The 21,633-nt window shown below is 43.5% G+C and overlaps 1 protein-coding gene across 34 annotated transcripts in view; it reads right to left on the reverse strand.

Moving 5' to 3' along the window:
• The window catches only part of DLG1 (discs large MAGUK scaffold protein 1), a 428,909-nt gene that overhangs the window by 280,386 nt on the left and 126,890 nt on the right, over positions 1–21,633 (reverse strand). For 2 of the 34 annotated variants that reach the window (XM_074963297.1, XM_074963306.1), the window contains exon 1: positions 2,004–2,358. The exons of 26 other annotated variants lie outside the window; for them this stretch is intronic. In XM_074963297.1, the coding sequence (XP_074819398.1) occupies positions 2,004–2,237 (234 nt within the window). In that variant the 5' untranslated portion in view covers positions 2,238–2,358. Of the gene's footprint in view, positions 1–388; positions 516–2,003; positions 2,360–21,633 lie in introns of those variants that run through there. 6 more of the 34 variants (XM_074963298.1, XM_074963307.1, XM_074963296.1 and 3 more) reach the window with 5 other exon arrangements.

Here is a 21,633-nt window from a genome sequence, read left to right on the forward strand (position 1 = left end):
AGGATCTATTTATAAAAAGAGTTATCAGGACAACCCAGGGGATTATACACCAGTCAGCTTAACTTCGGTACCCAGAAAGATAATGATGCAAATAATCAATTTGTAAGCACCTTGAAGATAAGAAGATTATAAGTAATAGTCAACATGGATTAATCAAGAACAAATCATGTCAGACCAACCTAATACCCTTCTTTGAAAGGGTAACAAGTTTTGTGGATAGGCGGGAAGCAGAAGATGTCATATCTCAACTTCAATAAGGCTTTTGATACTATTTCATATGACATTCTCAAACAAACTAGAGAAATATAACCTAGACAAAGCTGCTATATGGTGGATGCACAACTGGTTGGAAAAGCATACTCAGAGTAGTTAGAAACAAATACTTTACTGTAACTGTGGTTCCTCGAGACGTGATGCAGACAAGTATTCCACCTAAGTGTGTGCATGCCCAGTGCACTGCAGCCAGGGAATTTTGTCTAGCAGTACTGTTCATCCTTCGAGTTCGGAGATGACCATGACATCTCTGGTTGGTTTGGTTTCTGTGAACACGTGAGTGACTGATGAGGCCAATTTGAGCTTTGAACTGTCAGTGGCACACTAAACAAGAAATGCCGCTATGGATTACATGATTAACAGCAGACATGTTAGAGGACTTAGAAAGCCTTTGTGCCTACTTAAAGCACTACGGTTACTGTTCTGCAATAGCCTATAATGGACCTCTATAGACTTTCTCTTCTATCATCTCTCATTAATTTATAATGATATAAAATTGAAAGTGAAATCTGATCTGGTCATGAAAGACACTATTTATTCTAAATAAGTCAAAATAAAAATAGCAGCTAACAACAGCTAGGATATTGTTTACACTTTGAAACAGTTATGGATTTGCTATAGAGGTAAAGATTCCTAGAGCACACATTTGTAAATATATCTAAATATTTATATTTCTACATGTTTTCATAGTATCCCATGTTTAATAAGCTAAGGAAGTTGGTTGTTTAGATAGTAAGAAATGAGTTAAAGTAAAAGTTGAATCCAGCTCATCAATAAACAAAATGAAGCTAAACTCAATTTTAATATAGAACTTTTGAAATCGCCATATTTTCCCAGTGCTCAATGTTGCATTAAATATTATCCACAGACATATACTCACTGTAGTGATATTACTCCTTTTCCAAAAATGTGAAGTTTCATAAACTTTTCCGTTAAAGTCCCTTTCCTTCTGACTTCTCCAAAAAGCCCACAGAACCCAAACCTGTCATCCTACATCCTCTTTAGCTGTGTTTCAATATGGAAGCACTCTCCTACATAAACGTGGCACTGGGAACATTTTAAAAACAGTTACATAGAAATTTTACTCTGTAACAAAGTGTATGCTTTTATATGTAAAACCTAAAAATGATAATACTAATGTATATTCCACAAAGAACTGTTCTACTATACACACTTTAATCTCATTTGTAGATTGCTTGTGGAGGATTAAGCATACAAGTATAACGCAGTAGTTTTTTGCTGTATAATGAATATTTTTAATCTGTTTAAATCCCTGCAATGCATATGTTTAACTGACAATATCCATCCTGTTCATTTGAATTGTTATCTTGCAATTATGTTAACATTTGACAATAACACATCCTAATTATTTAACCTAATTTTTTTTAAACTGGACATTGAATTAAACCCTGGCATACTAGCTCGATTTTTCAGTGTCAATAATTCATATTCAATTTTATATTTTAATGGTTTCCGTTTCAAGTGAGACTATTTAAAAAATGATAGGGCATTTCTGATATAACGTTAAATCAGTTTAATTCCATTTTCATGCAGTAATCCTAAAACATACTACGTCAAACTTCATTTAAAAGATTTAGAAATGAAAAAATAGATACACAAACGTTACTTACAGATTACATAGGGCATGTATATATTACAGCCTGCTATTTCTGAATTATTAGTAACCACAGAATGCACATGCAAAATAATTTCAACAAGTGCTACATTACCTGGGTGGAGCTGGCAGCTACTGAAATGCAGTCAATGAAACCGTGTCCCCCTGTGAAAAATGCCAGTATCTGCTGCCAACGAGAAGGCTCAGCCTCAGCTCGTAGCTCGTCTATCGAGCCCTTTTTTGCCCACTGCTTCTGTTTTGGGCCTACAAAGCTATGGCTGGAGACAGTGTTGCTGCCTCGATTGGCACGAGAGTACAGGAGCGTGTTGTTTCCGAAAATGTAATTCATCTCTGCAGCTCTGCAGGTGGTTCCCAGGCAGTCTTACTTCCCTACCAACTGCTCAGCAATGAATGATCAGTAAAAACTGCAGCTAGAATTACAGCAGCATCATTTGTAAATCATGGAAACAACAATCTCTATAATTGAGGCTCCTTTTTTCCTCCAAGTTGTATCTATTGGCATGTAAATCTTCTATGCCTGTTACTCATCTGAGAATGTACTCATTATTGCAATCAAAAATCAATCAAACTTGATTTTCTTTTGCACTATTATCCCTTCCAACGTCTGCAAGGATCGAAAGCTCTTGTTCTTTTGTTAGCCGGTAACTAGACAGACTGAAAGCCAGGAAATGAGTCGATTAACAGGTACAGTAGGATGCTACAAGCACTGGACTATGAAGACCCTCGGTGGCTGCCTGAAAAAATGCACTGGGTGGGGAAAGCCTGGATCACAAAATTACCAAGTTTCAATCACTGACAGTAGTAAAATCCAATTATATCTTGTCACTGCTTAAATTATAAACATGAAATGAACAAAAACAGAGAACATATATGTAATTGCACTTTTTCACTAACTGCATTAGTAAAATGTTTTTAACTGAACAACTAAAATAAGCTTATGGCATACTTACCCAAGACAACATTCCAGGAAAATGCTTACATTACCACTGATTTTCTTTTTTAGTTAAGCAAATATTTTGCTTTAAAAACAAGGACGTAAAGAGGATGGGGAGAGGAGGATATCCATCTTTACTGCAGCACAATCACTTCGTTCTACATATTTATATTTAACCTATTTACAGTGCTTTTGGGAAGCATGATTAAAGGCAGGAAACCATTAATTAGCAAAACTAACACTGCATTGCATCTTACAACTGATGGATGTAGATTTTGACCCCAGGTGGGACTAAGGTTCTAATCCATATCAACGTCGTGTATGGTTATGGTTATTTTCAAATTTGTTTCAATGAGAACTAATTCCATATTATTTTTACTAACTTAATATCTAACAAACTTATGCATTTAAAATCTATTTTAATTTTAATAAAAAGAAAAGGAGTACTTGTGGCACCTTAGAGACTAACCAATTTATTTGAGCATAAGCTGTAGATCACGAAAGCTTATGCTCAAATAAATTGGTTAGTCTCTAAGGTGCCACAAGTACTCCTTTTCTTTTTGCGAATACAGACTAACACGGCTGTTACTCTGAAACCTTTAATTTTAATGTGTATTTCCTCTCCTAAACCTTTTCTTCAGAACAGATGTTTTTAAAAACTCTTCTCTGAAATTCACTGGAAGGCTTAGCCGCTTCTTAATAAAACGAGACTCAGATGCACTATTGCTACTGGGATTTATGTTTTACTTGCTCTACTTATCTTCATGGACAGAAATAAAAGCCTCATATAAGAAACCTCTAAAAGGTCATTTACAATAAAAAATTAACTTTGAGAATTTACACTTCAGATTTTTATAGCCAGCCATTCATAAAAGATATAGAACACCTCCTCTAATAGTGAGATTGAAATGGGTAATAAGGGAATGCAACAAAAATATAAAAAGGGTTTAGCTTAAGCCTGTCTCTTTTTTTTTTTTTTTTTTTTTTTTTGGATGATTGCAGAAAAGTCTACAGTACGTTTCTATATAAGATTATTTATAATGATATACAATCCAGTATGAAAATCTATTTAATAAAATAAAAGATCTGAAACCACAACCTCCTGACAAACAGTGGATGAATCACCCCAACGCATACTTACATGGCTACCACACATTAAGAAGGACGCATATAAACAAATAACACAAGTACGTAGGGACAAAATTAGAAAGGCCATGGCACAAAACGAGATTAAACTAGCTAGAGACGTAAAGGGCAACAAGAAAACATTCTGCAAATACATCAGAAGCAAGAGGAAGACCAAGGACAGGGTAGGCCCCTTACTCAAGGGGGAAGGGGAGGGAGGAACAACAACAGAAAATGTGGAAAGGGCAGAAGTGCTAAATGACATTTTGTTTCAGTTTTCACCAAAACATTTAATAGCAATTGGACATCTAACAAAATGAATGCCTGTGAAAATGAGGTAGGATCAGAGGCTAAAATAGAGAAAGAACAAGTTAAAAATTACTTAAAGAAGTTAGATGTTTTCAAGTCACAAGGGCCTGATGAAATAAATATACCCTAGACTACTCAAGGAGCTGACTGAGGAGATATCTGAGGCATTAGCGATTATCTTCAAAAAGACATGGAAGATGCGTGAGATTCCAGAGGACTGGAAAAGGGCAAATAAAGTGTCAATCTATAAAAGGGGGAAAAAGGACTATCCAGGGAATTAGAGACCAGTCAGCTTAACTTCAGTACCCGGAAAGATAATGGAGGAAATAATTAAGCAGGAAAGATGTGGACAAATTGGGGAAATTCCAGAGAAGAGTGCCACAAGTACTCCTTTTCTTTTTGCGGATACAGACTGACACGGTTGCGACTCTGAAAAATGATTAAGGGTCTAGAAAACATGACCTACCAGTGAAGATTGAAAAAAAATTGGTTTGTTTAGTCTGGAGAAGACTAAATGGGGGCATAACAGTTTTCAAATACATAAAAGGTTGTTACAAGGAGGAGGGAGAAAAATTGTTCTCTTTAACCTCTGAGGATAGGACAAGAAGCAATGGGCTTAAATTGCTGCACGGCCAGTTTAGGTTGGACATTAGGAAATACTTTCTGTCTGGGTGCTTAAGCACTGAAATAAGTTGCTTAAGGAGGTTGCGGAATCTCTGTCATTGGAGATTTTTAATAGCAGGTTATCCTGCCAGGTAAAATCTACATAATAATATCTACATAATATTTAGTCCTGCCATGAGTGCAGGGGACTGAACTAAAAGACAAGCAGACAAGGGGGATTTTGACAGACAAGAAAATGATGAGATAATACACATCATTTGGAAAGGCAGTGGCCACAGTCTGCCAGATGCCTAGCAAATTTTAAGATTTCTTAAGGCACAGTGTCAGAAAAGAGTTTGGAGGAGGACAATGAGGTATCTTTGTGGATGCTAAGGAGAACTCATTCCATACATAGCAGGTGGCACAAGGGAAAGCACAAAAAAGTTTGTTTCAAAATGTAATATATGGGTTATGATTGCTGGCATCACTGGCAGAGAGGAGTTGGGAGTCAGTATCTCAATAGCATTAAAGAGATAATAGAAAGGTCAAACATAACCCGAGAAGGGCCTTGAAAGCAAAGACAAATAGTTTGTTTTTGATACAGCTGAGAAAGGGGAGCCAGTGGAGGGATGCAAAAAGAGAGGTCATGTGTTTGAAATGACGGGGTCAGGAAAATTATCTTTGCAGCTGCACTCTGAATGGATATAGGCAGGTTAAAATGATGTGTGAAGGCCATAGGGCAGTAGTCAAGAAGCAAGATGAGGGCTTAAACCAAAGAGTTTCATCTGTGTGGACAGAGACGAAATCTGGATCTTAGATGTGATGCATGAAGAAGCAGAAAAAATCTGAAGATACAGAGAAACGGCTGAGACAAACACAATATTTAGTTTACAGAACTGAAGAACAGGAAGAATGGTGTTGACCACAGTGACTAAGGAAGGAGGGATGGAAGGGAAAGATCAAGACCTTTGTTTTGGACACACTGAGCTTAAACATTGGGCTTGACATCCATAAGGAGATGTCAGAAAAACAGGCTGATATTTCAGCTTGGACAGGAATAGACAGATCTGTAGTGGCAAAGATCTGAGACTCATCAGAATAGAGGTGGTAGTTGAACTTCTCAGCATTCAGATGCTGAGAGAAAAGTGACGAAGGCCAAGGATGGAATCTGCTGGAACTCCCACACGAAGTTGGAGAGGGGATGAAGAGGTTACTCCAGATGAAATGCTGAACAAAATTTCACAATATATTTTGTAACTAATGCTAAAAAAAGGCCAGCCTAGCTATTGATTTTTGTAACAATAAATCTGACATGTCTACAACTAAGCAACATAACTAGGGCCCAAATTCACGGCCATGAAAAACGCGTCATGGACCACGAAATCTGATCTCCCCTATGAAATCTGGTCTTTTGAGTGCTTTTATCCTATACAATACAGTTTGCATGGGGGAGACCAGCATTTCTCAAATTGGGGGTCCTGACCCAAAAGAGGTTCTGGGGGAGTCCCAAGGTTATTGTAGGGGCATCACAGTATTCCCATCCTTACTTCTGCGCTGCCTTCAGAACTGGGTGGCCAGAGAGCGGCGGCTGCTGCCCGGGTGTCCAGCTCTGAACACAGTGCCTCCCCAATAGCAGCGCAAAACTAAGGTTGGCAATACCATACCATGCCACCCTTACTTCTGTGCTGCTGCCTTCAGAGCTGGCGGCCAGAGAGTGGCGGCTGCTGGCCGAGGTCCCAGCTCTGAAGGCAGCAGCACAGAAGTAAGCATGGCAATACCATACCATGTCATCCTTACCTCTTGCTGCTGCTGGAGGTGACACTGTCTTCAGAGCTGGGCTCCCAGCCAGCAGCCGCTGCTCTTCGGCCACCCAGCTCTGAAGGCAGCGCTGCCATCAGCAGCAGTAAGAGTAGCAATACTGAAACCCCCTACAATAACCTTGTGACCTCTCCCCCCCCCCCACCTCCTTTTGGGTCAGGACCCTACAGTTACAACACCATGAAATTTCAGATTTAAATAGCTGAAATCATTAAATTTACGATTTTTAAAATCCTATGACCATGAAATTAACCAAAATAGACTGTGAATTTGGTAGGGCCCTAAACATAACTGCAATTCTCATGCATGTAACCTACCCAGTTAAACATAAAGAGGAGATCGGTACTCCTAGTGTACACACATTACTAACGATCAATTACCTGTTTCTTTTAATCCTAAATTTTCAACCTTAGTTAAATGAGCTGAGAGGTTTGTTCACATCTTGCAGTGTACATACTACTGCATCACTTGTACTTTCTATATTTAACAGGGACTCTAAAGAACTGTTTACTATACATTGTACTAAAGCTCACATGTTCCAAATACAGGTTATACATCAACACATAGAACAAAATTGTTTAGATTATGTACATCTTCAACATAAATTTGTATTAACTTGCTAGAGAAAACTATAGTGTGGCGTAACATAGTGTTTTATATCACATTCCTGAAGAACACATATCAAATCATGAAACCAAAATAGATTTATTCTTGCACATTTAATTGAAATCTTAGCATATTCTATAATGAACAATGACAACTGCAAATGACAATTACATGAAAATAATTACTTATTTTGACCAAAGACAGCCAATTGCTTGAAAATCTTGTGTATAAACTACACTGACTAATAACATGCATCATCTCTTACCATCAATTAATATAATTAATTGTATCTGGAAAACTAAAATAAGCAGAGCAAACCTAATGGACTAACTGATTTACTTTATATAGGGAGTGCAACTTTTCCTAGAGAATAAGTAAACAAAGTTGGATATTTACAATCAAATCAATATAGAATAAAATAGATCGGTTATTTTTAGTTCCTTTAGCCCAGGGGTGGGAAAACTTTTTGGGCCAAGGGCCACATCTGGGTGCAGAAATTGTATGCAGGGTCAGGGCAGGGGGTTGGGGTGCGGGAGGGAGTGCGGGGTGTGGGAGGGGGTGCAGTGTGCAGGAACGGCCTCAGGGCAAGGGACTGGAGCAGAGGAGGGGTGTAGGGTGTATAAGGGGGCTCAGGGAAGGGGGTTGGGATGCAGGAGGGGGCCCAGGGCAGGGGTGCAGACTGCGGGAGGGAGCTCAGGGCAGGGAGTTGGAGTGGAGGAGGGGTGTGGGGTGCAGCAGGGGGCTCAGGGCAGGAGGTTGGGGTGCACAGGGGTGCAGGGTGCAGCAGGGGGCTTAAGGCAGGGAGTTGGGGTGCAGGAGGGGTTCGGGCTCCAGGGTGGCAGCGGTGCGCACCGTCGCCAGGGCAGGCTCCCTGCTTGCCTGCCCTGGCCTCACGCCGTGCTGCTCCGGGAAGCGGCGGGCACCACATCCCTGTGCGGCCCCTGGCGGGGGAGGGAGGGGTGTCACAGGAATCCGCGCGCTGCCCTTGTCATGCCTCCAGGTACCTGCCCTGAAGCTCCCATTGGCCGTGGTTCCCCGTTCCCGGCCAATGGGAGCTGCGGGGGGTGGTGCCTGGAGGCAAAGGCAATGCACAGAGCCCTCTGCCCCCCCCCCCCCCCCGGGCGCAGGGACGTAGTGCCGGCCGCTTCTGAGAGTGGCGTGGGGCACCACGGGGGGCAATCCCGCAGGCCGGATCCAGCCCGCGAGTGTGGGCTGTAGTTTGCCCACCCCTCCTTTAGCCTCTTTAAAACAAAATTCCAAGGAAGTGCAATATTACTACAATGTAAATTTGTATACTCCTAAATATAAGCCGGTATATCTGAAATGTAACAGATCTGTACAACTAGAAAAAGATATCAAATAATTAAAATTAACATCTTTAACACTGCTTGCTTATTAAAATGTCTCATTTTAATATAGTTCGAACTGCTAGCTTAATACCCATGTTTTATGGCATACTGATTTTCGTCTTATTATTATTATGTTATAAACCATTTCAGTACTTGAATGCTAAGAAATTATCAAAGCCCAGCAATGCATGCATTAGACATATTTGTAAAGAACACAGCTAAACATTTATTTCAGATACACAAAGCAACAAGAAAAAAAGTTATAAGAAATATGCAAGTACAGTTATATTAGCAAATCTATTGCAGTGCAGGACTATTTGCACAGGGCAATAAATTTATAATAAAATATTAATAACATCTCAACTGACCTACCAAAATGTGTAGATTAAACTATCTGGATTTCCGTACATTCTTAATAAATTTCCTGCTCATCTTTTTAGCATGCCACATCGAAAAAACATTCTGAGCTTAAAGCAATTTTTGAGTTTTCTTGATGTACCAAAATCACCCAAGTCACTGAAAACCCAGAATGAAGATAAGCACTTATAAAGATGACCAGATGCTGACTGATGTATCCTACCGCTGTTGCAGTCTCTTAATTAATTTAAGTTCCATCTGTTACAATTTTTCCATTTTTGTCTCCTCTTCAGATTCTGTTAATTATGCCCATACTAAGGAAGGGCAGATTTGAACAGCCACTCTAAACCAGATGTTCTATCATGGGGCAAACAAAGTCAGTTGCATCTTGATTACAAGAAAATATCAAGTATGCATTTTAATCACAGGCTGCTTCTTAAAAAAAAAAAGATTATTGAATCAATCACTTAATGACTGCCTTGAATTTGTAATGTATGTGTAGCAGAGAAAATAAGTACTCCTTATGGAGCAAACGTGATAGAAGAAGAAATAATTTGATCTATTGTTCTGTTACAAACATTTTAGATGTCAGTAGGTAGTAGAATGGCACAAACTGTCTGTTCAAAGCTGTGGTGAGCTGAAATGAGGCTTTGTATCACCTGTTAATGACTGAACAAATGAAACTTACTAAACACTGACTAAGTAAAAGCTGTACATTCTGCTTATGATGCTTATTCAAAATAACAAGAGACATATGAACACATTTTGTGTTTCTGCACAGCAATCAGAAAGACAATGTGGCCTTTTAAGAAAACATTTGATCATTTGCTTATGGAAGAAACTCTTTGCCCCAGAGTTCTATATTAATATTCTACAGTCTTATGCAACAAATAAGATGTAAATAGCTTCTGTAACTTCCCCAAGACATCCATTTAACACTAGAGAAAAAAGAGAGGTTACTTAACTAGTTACTTGTTGCTTGAGTGACCTCTGTTTATTCACTAGTGGGATATGGCACCCAAGGAATTGTCTTGAAAAGATAAAAGAAAAAGGACTCGTTTTTTTTGCTGATACAGACTAACACGGCTACCACTCTGAATCTTGAAAAGCTGTGTCTGGTTGGTTGTTTACAAGCAGTCTTCTTGATTTATATAAGGAAATGCACTCCCAGATTACCTCAGTTTCTTTCTTCCTAGACTGCAAAATCCTGATGTTGAACAGAACACTGAATAGAGGGGAAGGTGGGCAGATAGCGTGAATGCACAGATAACTCTTGAACAACAACAGTTAACTGGTAAGTAACCCCTCTTTCTTCTCCAAAGGCATTTGTGCCCCATAAAGCGGAAATGGTTAAGGAGGTCTAGTTAAATAGACGCAACTAAAGTTTCAGAGTAACAGCCGTGTTAGTCTGTATTCGCAAAAAGAAAAGGAGGACTTGTGGCACCTTAGAGACTAACCAATTTATTTGAGCATGCGCTTTCGTGAGCTACAGCTCACTTCATCGGATGCATCACTTCATCGGATGTAGCTCACGAAAGCGCATGCTCAAATAAATTGGTTAGTCTCTAAGGTGCCACAAGTCCTCCTTTTCTTTTTACAACTAAAGTTGCTGCTTTACATATCTCCAAAAGGGACATAGGCCTATAGCATGCTACTGAAGCTGCTGTGCCTCTTGTACAGTGTCTAAGCCATGAGGCACTGGTACTATGTGTAAGGCGTAACAAAGCTCTACAAAGCTCCTCATTCAGTGAGAGTTAGTAGATTGCACTTTACATCTCTCCCCATAATATAATATATTGGATTTTCTAATGGGCATAGTCTTTTCTAGGTAAAAATAAAGAGTGCTGTATATCTGAACTGTGTAGACAAGATTAAATGGTCAGTTTTCAGAATGGAAAGAGGTAAATAGTGGTGTCCCTCAGAGGTCTGTACTGGGACCAGTCCTATTCAAAATATTCATAAATGATCTGGAAAAGGGGGTAAACAATGAGGTGGAAAAATTTGCAAACAATACAAAATTACTCAAGATAGCTGTCTGCTATGGACTTAACTAACAGTTAAAAAGGAATCTCACAAAACTGGGCAACAAAATGGCAGATGAAATTCAATGTTAATAAATGCAAAGAAATGCACATTGGAAAACATAATCCCAACTATATATACAAAATATATGGGATCTAAATTAGCTGTTACCACTCAAGAAATATCTTAGAGTCATTGTGGATAGTTCTCTGAAAACATCCACTCACCGTGCAGCGGGACTCAAAAAATCTAACAAAGTTAGGAACCATTAGGAAAGGGATAGATGAGAAGACACTAAATATCATAACGGCTCTATATAAATCCATGGTAGGCTCACATCTTGAATACTGTGTGCAGGTCTTGTCACCCCATCTCAAAAAAAGATATATCAGAATTGGAAAAGGTACAGAGAAGGGCAACAAAAATGATTAGGGGTATGGAACAGCTTCCATATGAGGAGAGATTGAAAAGACTGGGACTTTCCAGCTTGGAGAAGAGACAACTAAGGGGGAATATGATAGAGGTTCATAAAATCATGAATGGTGTGGAGAAAGTAAATAAAGAAGAGTTATTTACTCCTTCTCATAACACAAGAACCAGAGGGTACCCAATGAAATTAATAGATGACAGATTTGAAACAAACATAAGGAAGTACTTCTTCACACAAGGCACAATCAACTTATGAAACTCGTTGCCAAAGGGTGTTGTGAAAGCCAAAACTATAACAGCGTTCAAAAAAGAATTAGATAAGTTCATGGAAGACAGGTCCATAAATGGCTATTAGCCAAGATGGTTGGAGATGCAACCCTATGCTCTGGACATCCCTGGCTTCTGACTGCTGGAAGCTGTGAGTGGATGAAAAGGGATGGATCACTCGATGATTGCTTATTCTGTTTATTCCATCTGACGCACCTGGCACTGGCTACTGTCGCAAGACAGAAAACTTGGCTAGACGGATGACTGGTCTTGATCAAGTATGGCCATTCTTATGTGTAGATAGATGTGCGAATGCCTCTTCTCATTGGACGCATGAGGCTTCGGGCAGAAGACCAGGAAGAAAACATCCTGGTTAACATGAAAAGGCGACACCAACTTTGGAAGGAAAACAGGATGGGGACGCAACTGAACCTTATCCTTGTAGAACACCATGTACAGGGACTCTGACATAAGAAATTTAATCTCAGAGACCCACCTCGCTGAAGTTATAGCCACAAGGAAAGCAACCTTCCACGACAGATGTGAAAGAGAACAGGAGGCTAGAGGCTGGAAGGGAGGGCCAATGAGCCGAGAGAGGACTAGGTTTAGGTCCCATTGAGGCACTGGGTTCCAGACCGGTGTAAAAAGTCTCTCAAGGCTTTTTATGAACCTGACCATCATCTTATGCGAGAATACTGATCTGCCCTAGATGCAGGGACGGAAGGACAATATGGCCCCCAGGGGCACCTTCATCAAGAAGACAGACATGCCCTGAGGTTTCAAGTAAAGCAGGTAATTCAGAATGGACTGCAGAGAAGACTAGGTCAGAGAGATCTTTTGCTCCAATGTCCAGCAGAAGCACTTCCACTTCACCAGGTAAGTCACTCTAGTGGAGGGCTTTCTACTCGCCAACAGAACTCGCAGGACTTGACTACAGCAGGCCTGCTCCTCCGGGTTCAGTCACGCAGCATCCATGTTGTGAGGCGGAGAGAAGCAAGGTTCGGGTGCAGCAACCTCCCATGATCTTGAAAGAGCAGGCCTGGATGGTTGGGAAGCGTCCATGGGGGTGCTGTTGCCAAGTCCATGAACATGTTGAACCAATGGCATTTTGGGATGTATAAGTAGGGGCATTGCCAGCAGATCGAGGGACGTGATGGTTCCCCTCTATTCGACACTAGTGAGGCCTCACCTGGAGTACTGTGTCCAGTTTTGGGCCCCACACTACAAGAAGGATGTGGAAAAATTGGAAAGAGTCCAGCGGAGGGCAATAAAAATGATTAGGGGACTGGAACACATGACGTATGAGGAGAGGCTGAGGGAACTGGGGATGTTTAGTCTATGGAAGAGAAGAATGAAGGGGGATTTGATAGCTGCTTTCAACTACCTGAAAGGGGGTTCCAAAGAGGATGGATCTAGTCTGTTCTCAGTGGTAGCAGATGACAGAACAAGGAGTAATGGTCTCAAGTTGCAGTGGGGGAGATTTAGGTTGGATATTAGGAAAAACTTTTTCACTAGGAGGGTGGTGAAACACTGGAATGCGTTACCTAGGGAGGTGGTGGAATCTCCTTCCTTAGAACTTTTTACGGTCAGGCTTCACAAAGCCCTGGCTGGGATGATTTAATTGGGGATCGGTCCTGCTTTGAGCAGGGGGTTGGACTAGATGACCTCCTGAGGTCCCTTCCAACCCTGATATTCTATGATTCTATAATTCAATGCTGGGAGAAACATGACAACTTTGCCCTTGTCCCTCTTGATCTTCTGGAGGGCTCCCGCTGATGAGCAGGATTGCAGGAAGGCATACATCAGGTCGCCTGTTCAAGACAGTAGAAAAGCATTGGAAAGCGATCTGCTGTCGAGACCTTGAAGGGAGCAGAACCGGTGGCACTTCCTGGTCTGCCTGGTGGAAAACAGGTCCACTTGGGGAGTTCCCCACCTTTGGAAGATCATTTTGACGACTTCCGAGTGGAGGGACCACTCGTGATGAGAAAAAAATGACCTCCTGAGGCGATCCACCAGCATGTTTTGGATGCCAGAGACATGTAGAGCCTCGATATATATGGCATGCTGGATATAGAGGGAACACTGATCGAGAGTAGAACCCTTTCCCTCTTAGCCCTGGTCTGCACTGGGGGAGAGTGGGGAGGATCAATCTAAGTGACACAGCTTCAGCTACGTGAATAACATAGCTTAAGTTGACATACTTAGATCGACTTACCGTGGTGTCTTTACCGCGGAGAGTCGACTGCTGCCGCTCCCCCGTCGACTCCACCTGCGCCTCTCGCAGAGCTGGAGTACAGGAGTCGACAGGAGAGTGCTCAAGGATACATTTATCGCGTCTTGACTACACGCGATAAATCAATCCCCGCTGGATCCAACGCTGCCCGCCAATCCGGCGGGTAGTGAAGACATACCCTTAGATGAATGGGGACTTCCTCCACGGCCCCTACTCGCAGGACAGCTTGCAGCTCTTAGGCGAGAAGTTGCTCGTGAGAAGGGTCCCTAAAGAGGGACAGGGAAGGGGAGTGGGGCAGGGGGATAGAAATAAACTGTAGGGTATACCCTACTGCCAGTGTGCTGAGGACAGTCAGCATGGATTCACCAAGGGAAGGTCATGCCTGACTAATCTAATCGCCTTTTATGATGAGATTACTGGTTCTGTGGATGAAGGGAAAGCAGTGGATGTATTGTTTCTTGACTTTAGCAAAGCTTTTGACACGGTCTCCCACAGTATTCTTGTCAGCAAGTTAAAGAAGTATGGGCTGGATGAATGCACTATAAGGTGGGTAGAAAGCTGGCTAGATTGTCGGGCTCAACGGGTAGTGATAAATGGCTCCATGTCTAGTTGGCAGCCGGTGTCAAGTGGAGTGCCCCAGGGGTCGGTCCTGGGGCCGGTTTTGTTCAATATCTTCATAAATGATCTGGAGGATGGTGTGGATTGCACTCTCAGCAAATTTGCAGATGATACTAAACTGGGAGGAGTGGTAGATACGCTGGAGGGGAGGGATAGGATACAGAAGGACCTAGACAAATTGGAGGATTGGGCCAAAAGAAATCTGATGAGGTTCAATAAGGATAAGTGCAGGGTCCTGCACTTAGGATGGAAGAATCCAATGCACCGCTACAGACTAGGGACCGAATGGCTAGGCAGCAGTTCTGCGGAAAAGGACCTAGGGGTGACAGTGGACGAGAAGCTGGATATGAGTCAACAGTGTGCCCTTGTTGCCAAGAAGGCCAATGGCATTTTGGGATGTATAAGTAGGGGCATAGCCAGCAGATCGAGGGATGTGATCGTTCCCCTCTATTCGACACTGGTGAGGCCTCATCTGGAGTACTGTGTCCAGTTTTGGGCCCCACACTACAAGAAGGATGTGGATAAATTGGAGAGAGTCCAGCGAAGGGCAACAAAAATGATTAGGGGTCTAGAGCACATGACTTATGAGGAGAGGCTGAGGGAGCTGGGATTGTTTAGTCTGCGGAAGAGAAGAATGAGGGGGGATTTGATAGCTGCTTTCAACTACCTGAAAGGGGGTTCCAAAGAGGATGGATCTAGACTGTTCTCAATGGTAGCAGATGACAGAACGAGGAGTAATGGTCTCAAGTTGCAATGGGGGAGGTTTAGATTGGATATTAGGAAAAACTTTTTCACTAACTTTTTCACTGGTGAAACACTGGAATGCGTTACCTAGGGAGGTGGTAGAATCTCCTTCCTTAGAGGTTTTTAAGGTCAGGCTTGACAAAGCCCTGGCTGGGATGATTTAACTGGGAATTGGTCCTGCTTCGAGCAGGGGGTTGGACTAGATGACCTTCTGGGGTCCCTTCCAACCCTGATATTCTATGATTCTATGATTCTATGACCCACTGGTCTGATGTTATATCTGCCCATGCCCATCTGGAAGGTCACCCTCGGGCGCACCCTCAAAACGACTGCTTGTTTCCAGATGGGGAGCTGGAGGAGCCTGAGTGGGAGGACAAGACTGGTTGTTGGCCTCAACGGCGCTTGTAGTCCTCGCCCTTTTTACGATAGGACTCCGGTCGGGCCTGACCACTCCATCTTTGAGATTGTTGTGACTTAAATCTCTTTCTATCGGGGGCCGGCATATAGAGACCTACGGAACGCAGAGTAGCCCTAGAGTCCTTAAGCCCACATAATCATGACTCTATGTATTCTGCAAACAGGGCTAGGCCATTAAAAACAGTCCTGAATTGACTGCTGGGCCTCTGTCGACAGCCCTGAAGATAGCAGCCATGATGCTCATCTCATTGACACAGCGAAAGCAATGGAGCTGGCTGCTGAGTCCACTACGGCAGAGGCTGCCTGAAGGAAGGGTCATGCCACATTCCTCCCTTCCTCTAAAATAGCCAGGAACTCCTGCTTGGAATCCTCCAGCAGCGAGTCTGTGAACTTGGCTACAGACTGCCACACATTAAAGTCAGACCTCCCAAGTAAGGCCTAATGGTTTGCCCCACTTATGAAAAAGCGATAAGGTTACTGTTTGTTTCATAGAATCATAGAATATTAGGGTTGGAAGAGACCTCAGGAGGTCATCTCCTTCAATCCTGTGCTCAAAGCAGAACTAACATCAACTAAATCATCCCAGCCAAGGCTTTGTCAAGCCAGGCCTTAAAAACCTCTAAGGATGGAGATTCCACCACCTCCCTAGGTAACCTATTCCACTGCTTCACCACCCTCCTGGTGAAACAGTATTTCCTAATATCCAACCTAAACCTCCCCCACTGCAACTTAAGACCATTGCTTCTTGTTCTGTCATCTGCCACCACTGAGAACAGCTGAGCTCCATCCTCTTTGGAACCCCCCTTCAGGTAGTTGAAGGCTGCTATCAAATCCCCCCTCACTCATCTCTTCTGCAGACTAAATAAGCCCAGTTCCCTCAGCCTCTCCGTGTAAGTAATGTGCCCCAGCCCCCTAATCATTTTCGTTGCCCTCCGCTGGACTCACTTCCCTCCATCTGCTGGCAATGCTCCTACTAATACAGCCCAATATGCTGTTGGTCTTCTTGGCAACAAGGGCACACTGCTGACTCATATCCAGCTTCTCGTCCACTATAATCCCCAGGTCCTTTTCTGCGGAACTGCTGCTTAGCCACTCGGTCCCTAGTCTGTAGCAGTGCATGGAATTCTTCCTTCCTAAGTGCAGGACTCTGCATTTGTCCTTGTTGAACCGCATCATATTTCTTTTGGCCCAATCCTCCAATTTGTGTAGGTCACTCTGGACCCTATACCTACCCTCCAGTGTATCTACCTCTCCCCCCACTTAGTGTCATCTGTGAACTTGCTGAGGGTGCAACTAATCCCATCATTGAAATCATTGATAAAGATGTTGAACAAAACCAGCCCCAGGACCAGCCCCTGGGGCACGCCGCTTGATATCGGCTGCAACTAGACATCGAGCCGTTGATCACCTACCTGTTGAGCCCGACAATCTAGCCAGCTTTCTATCCACTTTATAGTCCATTCATCTAATCCATACGTTTTTAACTGGCTGGCAAGAATACTGTGAGAGACCGTATCAAAAGCTTCGTTAAAGTTAAGATATATCACATCCACCGCTTTCCCCATATCCACGGAGCCAGTTATCTCATTATAGAAAGTAATCCAGTTGGTCAGGCATGACTTGCCCTTGGTGAATCCATGTTGACTGTTCCTGATCACCTTCCTCTCCTCCTCTCTTTTCAAGGACCACCACTCATGTTTGACCTGAAACTTTGTTCTGATTAAGTCATCTTCTCCCACTTGCTGGAAGTAACGTTGAATATACCAGAGAAAGAGTTTCCTAGTTTCTGTGGTCAGAATCTAGGAGTGTGCTCCCCCCCTTGCTGATGTAGTACATGGCCATGGTACTGACTAGTACAGGTACTCACAAACGATGGTGTAGGCATGGGCAGAGGCCACGAGGACCCACTATACCACTCTGAGATCAAATATCGTGATATGGACTCTGGATTCCTGAGCATTCTACTGGCTGTATACTTGGGAGATCCTGATAGCATTCACCCCAGCCCAGACTAGCAGTATCATTACATTAATTTTTGTACTATTAGAGGAGGGAGGGTCTCCCTTGAGGACACTGTCTCTGTTCTCCCACAAACGAAGCTGCTAAAGCTCTCAGAGACATAGTTGAAGATGTCTCATTCGCATGCGAGCAAAAGGTGCAATTTAGGCAGATGAGGGTAGTAAAACAAGGAATATACAAAAAAACTGTGTGGTTTGTACTGGTTTTTTCCTGAGGATTACCAGGAATCTGTCCTTTAAGACAAAGTTCCGAGTGGAGTCTAGGGCTGCTCCAGTGAAGATGATCCTCTATGCAGACTGGAGAGATGATTTCTTCCTGTCGTTTAGCAGTCCCAAAGATTGCAGGAGGTTACATATGTAAGGAATCATAGGAAAGAAATTCCGCTGAGAGCTGGATCTTAGGAACCAATCATCCAGTTATAGGTAAACGAATATGTCTTGGCATCTGAGGTGTGCAGCTAAAAGGCACTTAATGAAGACTTGGTGCTGTAAACAAGACAAAGAGAAAGACTCGGAACTGGTAGAGGCTTGCCCCTACACAGAATCTGAGGTACTTAATACAGGTGCATCTGATTACCACATGGAAAAAGGTTTTCTTTAAGTTGAGAGCCGCATACCAATCTCCCTGGGACAACAAAGGAATGATGTCCCCTAGTATGAGCATCCTGACCTTGAATGTTTATGAATTTGCTGAGGTTTCTAATGTCAAGGATGTTCTTGGGGATTAGGAAATAACAGGAGTGGAACCTCTTTCCCTAGTTTTGCTGTGGAATCTCCTCTAGGGCTCACTTTTGTAAGAGGGAATCCACTTCCTCTAATAGGATTCTCTCATGAAATGGCTCCCTGAAGAGGGAGGAAGAGGGTGGATGGACATGTGCAGCAGGTAAAGATACCATGTCTGTCTGGGCCAAGCTGGGGCAATAGGTATGACCCTGGCCTTGTCCTCTCTGATCTTGCGCAGGACCCTGTGTACCAGTGGGACCAGTGGAAAAGCATACATGAGTGTCTTGCTCCATGGAATGAGGAACGCAGAGTAGATGGCATTTGTGGTTTTGTGTTATGGCAAACAAATCTATCGACGGGGTGCCCCAGTGGGAGAAGAGCTGTCGTAGTATCGCGGGATGAAATTCCCATTCATGTTCTTGAGAGAAGTGTCTGCTGAGTGTAGTGTTGTGACATCCATGCAGGTAGGAAGCAGTGATCTCCATGTAATGTTTTATGCACCAATTCCATCGTTGGAATGGCTTCTGTGGATAGGGAGTGCGATCGCGCTTGCCCATCTGTTGATATAGAACATGCATTCTATATTGTCTGTCAAGACCCGAATAGATTTGTTCCATATGATAAGGAGAAAGTGAAGACAGGCATATCTGACTCCTCTGACCTCTAGAAGATTTATGTGCAGACGCGTCTCTGATAGGGACCATCGGCCCTGTGTCATGTAATCTCCTAGGTGTGCTCCCCAACCTATCAGGGAAGCATCCATCGTGAGCATGAGCACAGGAGAATTTTGATGGAAGGGGATGCCCTTGTATAAGTTTTCTGTTTTTGTCCACCATTGTAGGGAGGCTAATACCTTTGCTGGAGGAGTTAGCGTCATGCGGAAGCTGTGTCTGCTGGGTTTGTAGTTGGAGCTGAGCCAACCCTGAAGGCATCTCATATGTAACCTGGTGTATTTGACCACGAAGGTGGTGGCTGCCATGTGGCCAACAAGCTGCAGGCACATTCGTGCCTCTATTCTGGGGCGGACGGAGAGCGTGCGCATGAGTTGCGTAATAATGAGGAATCTGGTGTGTGGGAGTGAGGCTCTGGTCAGAATTGAGTCCAGGTGAGCTCCGATGAACTTGATTTGCTGCATGGATATAAAGGTGGATTTCTGGAATTTTATTTGCAGGCCTAGACTGTGGAAGAGGGAGATGGTAAAATAAGTTGCCTTTAATGTCTTGTCATATGAACCGCCTTTGATAAGGCAGTTGTCTAGGTAGGGGAAAAGTACAATTCCGTGTTTGCATAGGTGGGCCACCACACTACTGCTAAAGTCTTGGAGAACACTCTCGGTGCTGTGGAGAGTCTGAATGATAGCACTCTGTATTGAAATTGGTTATGTCCGAGTGTGAATCGCAGGAAGCGTCTGTGTGCTGGGTGAATGGATATGTGAAAATAGGCATGCTGTAGGTCAAGGGCTGTGAACCAGTCCCCCTGTTCCAGTGCGGGTATTATTCTGCCCCATGTGACCACTTTGAATTTCTGTACACGTACGAATTTGTTCAGTCTGCATAGGTCTAGTATAGGTCGTCATCCTCCGCCCTTCTTCTAGGTCAGAAAGTAGCGAGAGTAAAACCCTTTTCCCCGATGTGCCAATACAGATTCCACTGCACCTAGCTGTAGAAGATGAGCCACTTCTTCTTGAAGTAGATGCTCGTGAAAGGGGTCCCTGAAGAGGGACTGGGAAGGGTGGGCGGGCACAATATGAAAGGGATGGAGTAGCCTGACTGTACTATGTCCAGGACCCATCAGTCCTATGTGACCTGTTGCCAGACATGGTGGAAAACCTGAAGGCAGTGGCCAAATGGGGAAATAGGCGGTGGTGCCAAGGGATGGTCACACAGACCTCTGACCAATGCTTCAGAATTGTTTGTTTCCCGATGTGTGGGATTTGTTGGTTGCGCATGATTTTGCTTGCGCCTGGGAGGTCTGTTGCGGTTCCTCCTAATATCATATAGTCTGGACTGGGGCCGGTGATATTGTTGTGTGCGGGACCTCTGATAAGGTTGATACCATTGTCTCCTGGGGAGGGACAGGTATATCCTCAGTGTGCACAGAGTGGCCCTAGAGTCTTTCATGGTGTGAAGGACCCACATCTTCAAGGGGGGGTTCAGGAGCTCTAGATGTAGCTGGAGATAGAGGTGCAGAGCAGACTTGTGGTCTGGTGGAGGGTCCGAGAGAAGGAGTGGCAGCAGGGGCCGACCAAGGGTACCACTGAGGCCAGTGCATAGGGTAGGAAAAGTGGGGCCCCGTCCATGGGGGGACAAAGTAGGGAAACTGAGGCTGGTTCTTGTGAGGTGCCATGCCTTGAAATGGGTATGGTTCTGGTGTGGGTGGAAATTTAGGCAGGGAAAACTCTGCCTGCTGCTGCATGTCATTCTCACTGTCAGTGAGGGCGGCCAGGTTGGTTGGTGAGAGCGACTGTTCAAAGAGTGAACGCTCGGTGCCTAGGAGAGTCAGGTTCTGGGGCCACGGAGATATCAGCCTGATTTAAAACTGTTGCTGCTCCGTGGGCTACAGTGCTGTGGGTCATGGAGCATGAGCCAATGTCTGCAGCAATTTTGCCTTAGCCTTAGTGGGCACCAATGGCTGTTTATAGGCACCCTGTGGGGGTTCCGCGTCTGCTGCAGGGATCATCGTCAGGCTCAGTGCCGACATTCTTGTTGGCACAAGGGTGGAACGCGCCACCTGTACCGGGTCCATCCTTGGTGCCAGCGGGACCAGTGCCGAGGAGAGCTACCCGCTGTGGGAGGTCTGGGAATAGCTAATTGTTGCTACTTATACTTCCTTTTTTAAATGAAAATAAATACATTCACTTTCCAATTTACTGAAAAGAGCCAATCTTAATTCATGCAGTTCATGTAGCTGTTATAATAAGGGATGTAGACATCCTCTGTTGTAGCAACACCACCTAGTGGCTGAGCTCTCTGAAAATGCATTGACATCAATTACATTGAAGTCAAATTACTCTAATCAATTTTTCTACCCTAGCAGTTTTCAGTATTTTCAATATTTCTACAAGAGAAATGTTTCAGGACTCTCCTCCCATCAAGCCACAGAGAAGGAAGGGTGCTTGCAACTCCGCAGCTCCTGCTTTGAAAACCTATATT

The sequence above is a fragment of the Natator depressus genome, chromosome 9 (genome assembly GCF_965152275.1).
Source record: "Natator depressus isolate rNatDep1 chromosome 9, rNatDep2.hap1, whole genome shotgun sequence".
Lineage (NCBI taxonomy): Eukaryota > Metazoa > Chordata > Testudines > Cheloniidae > Natator > Natator depressus.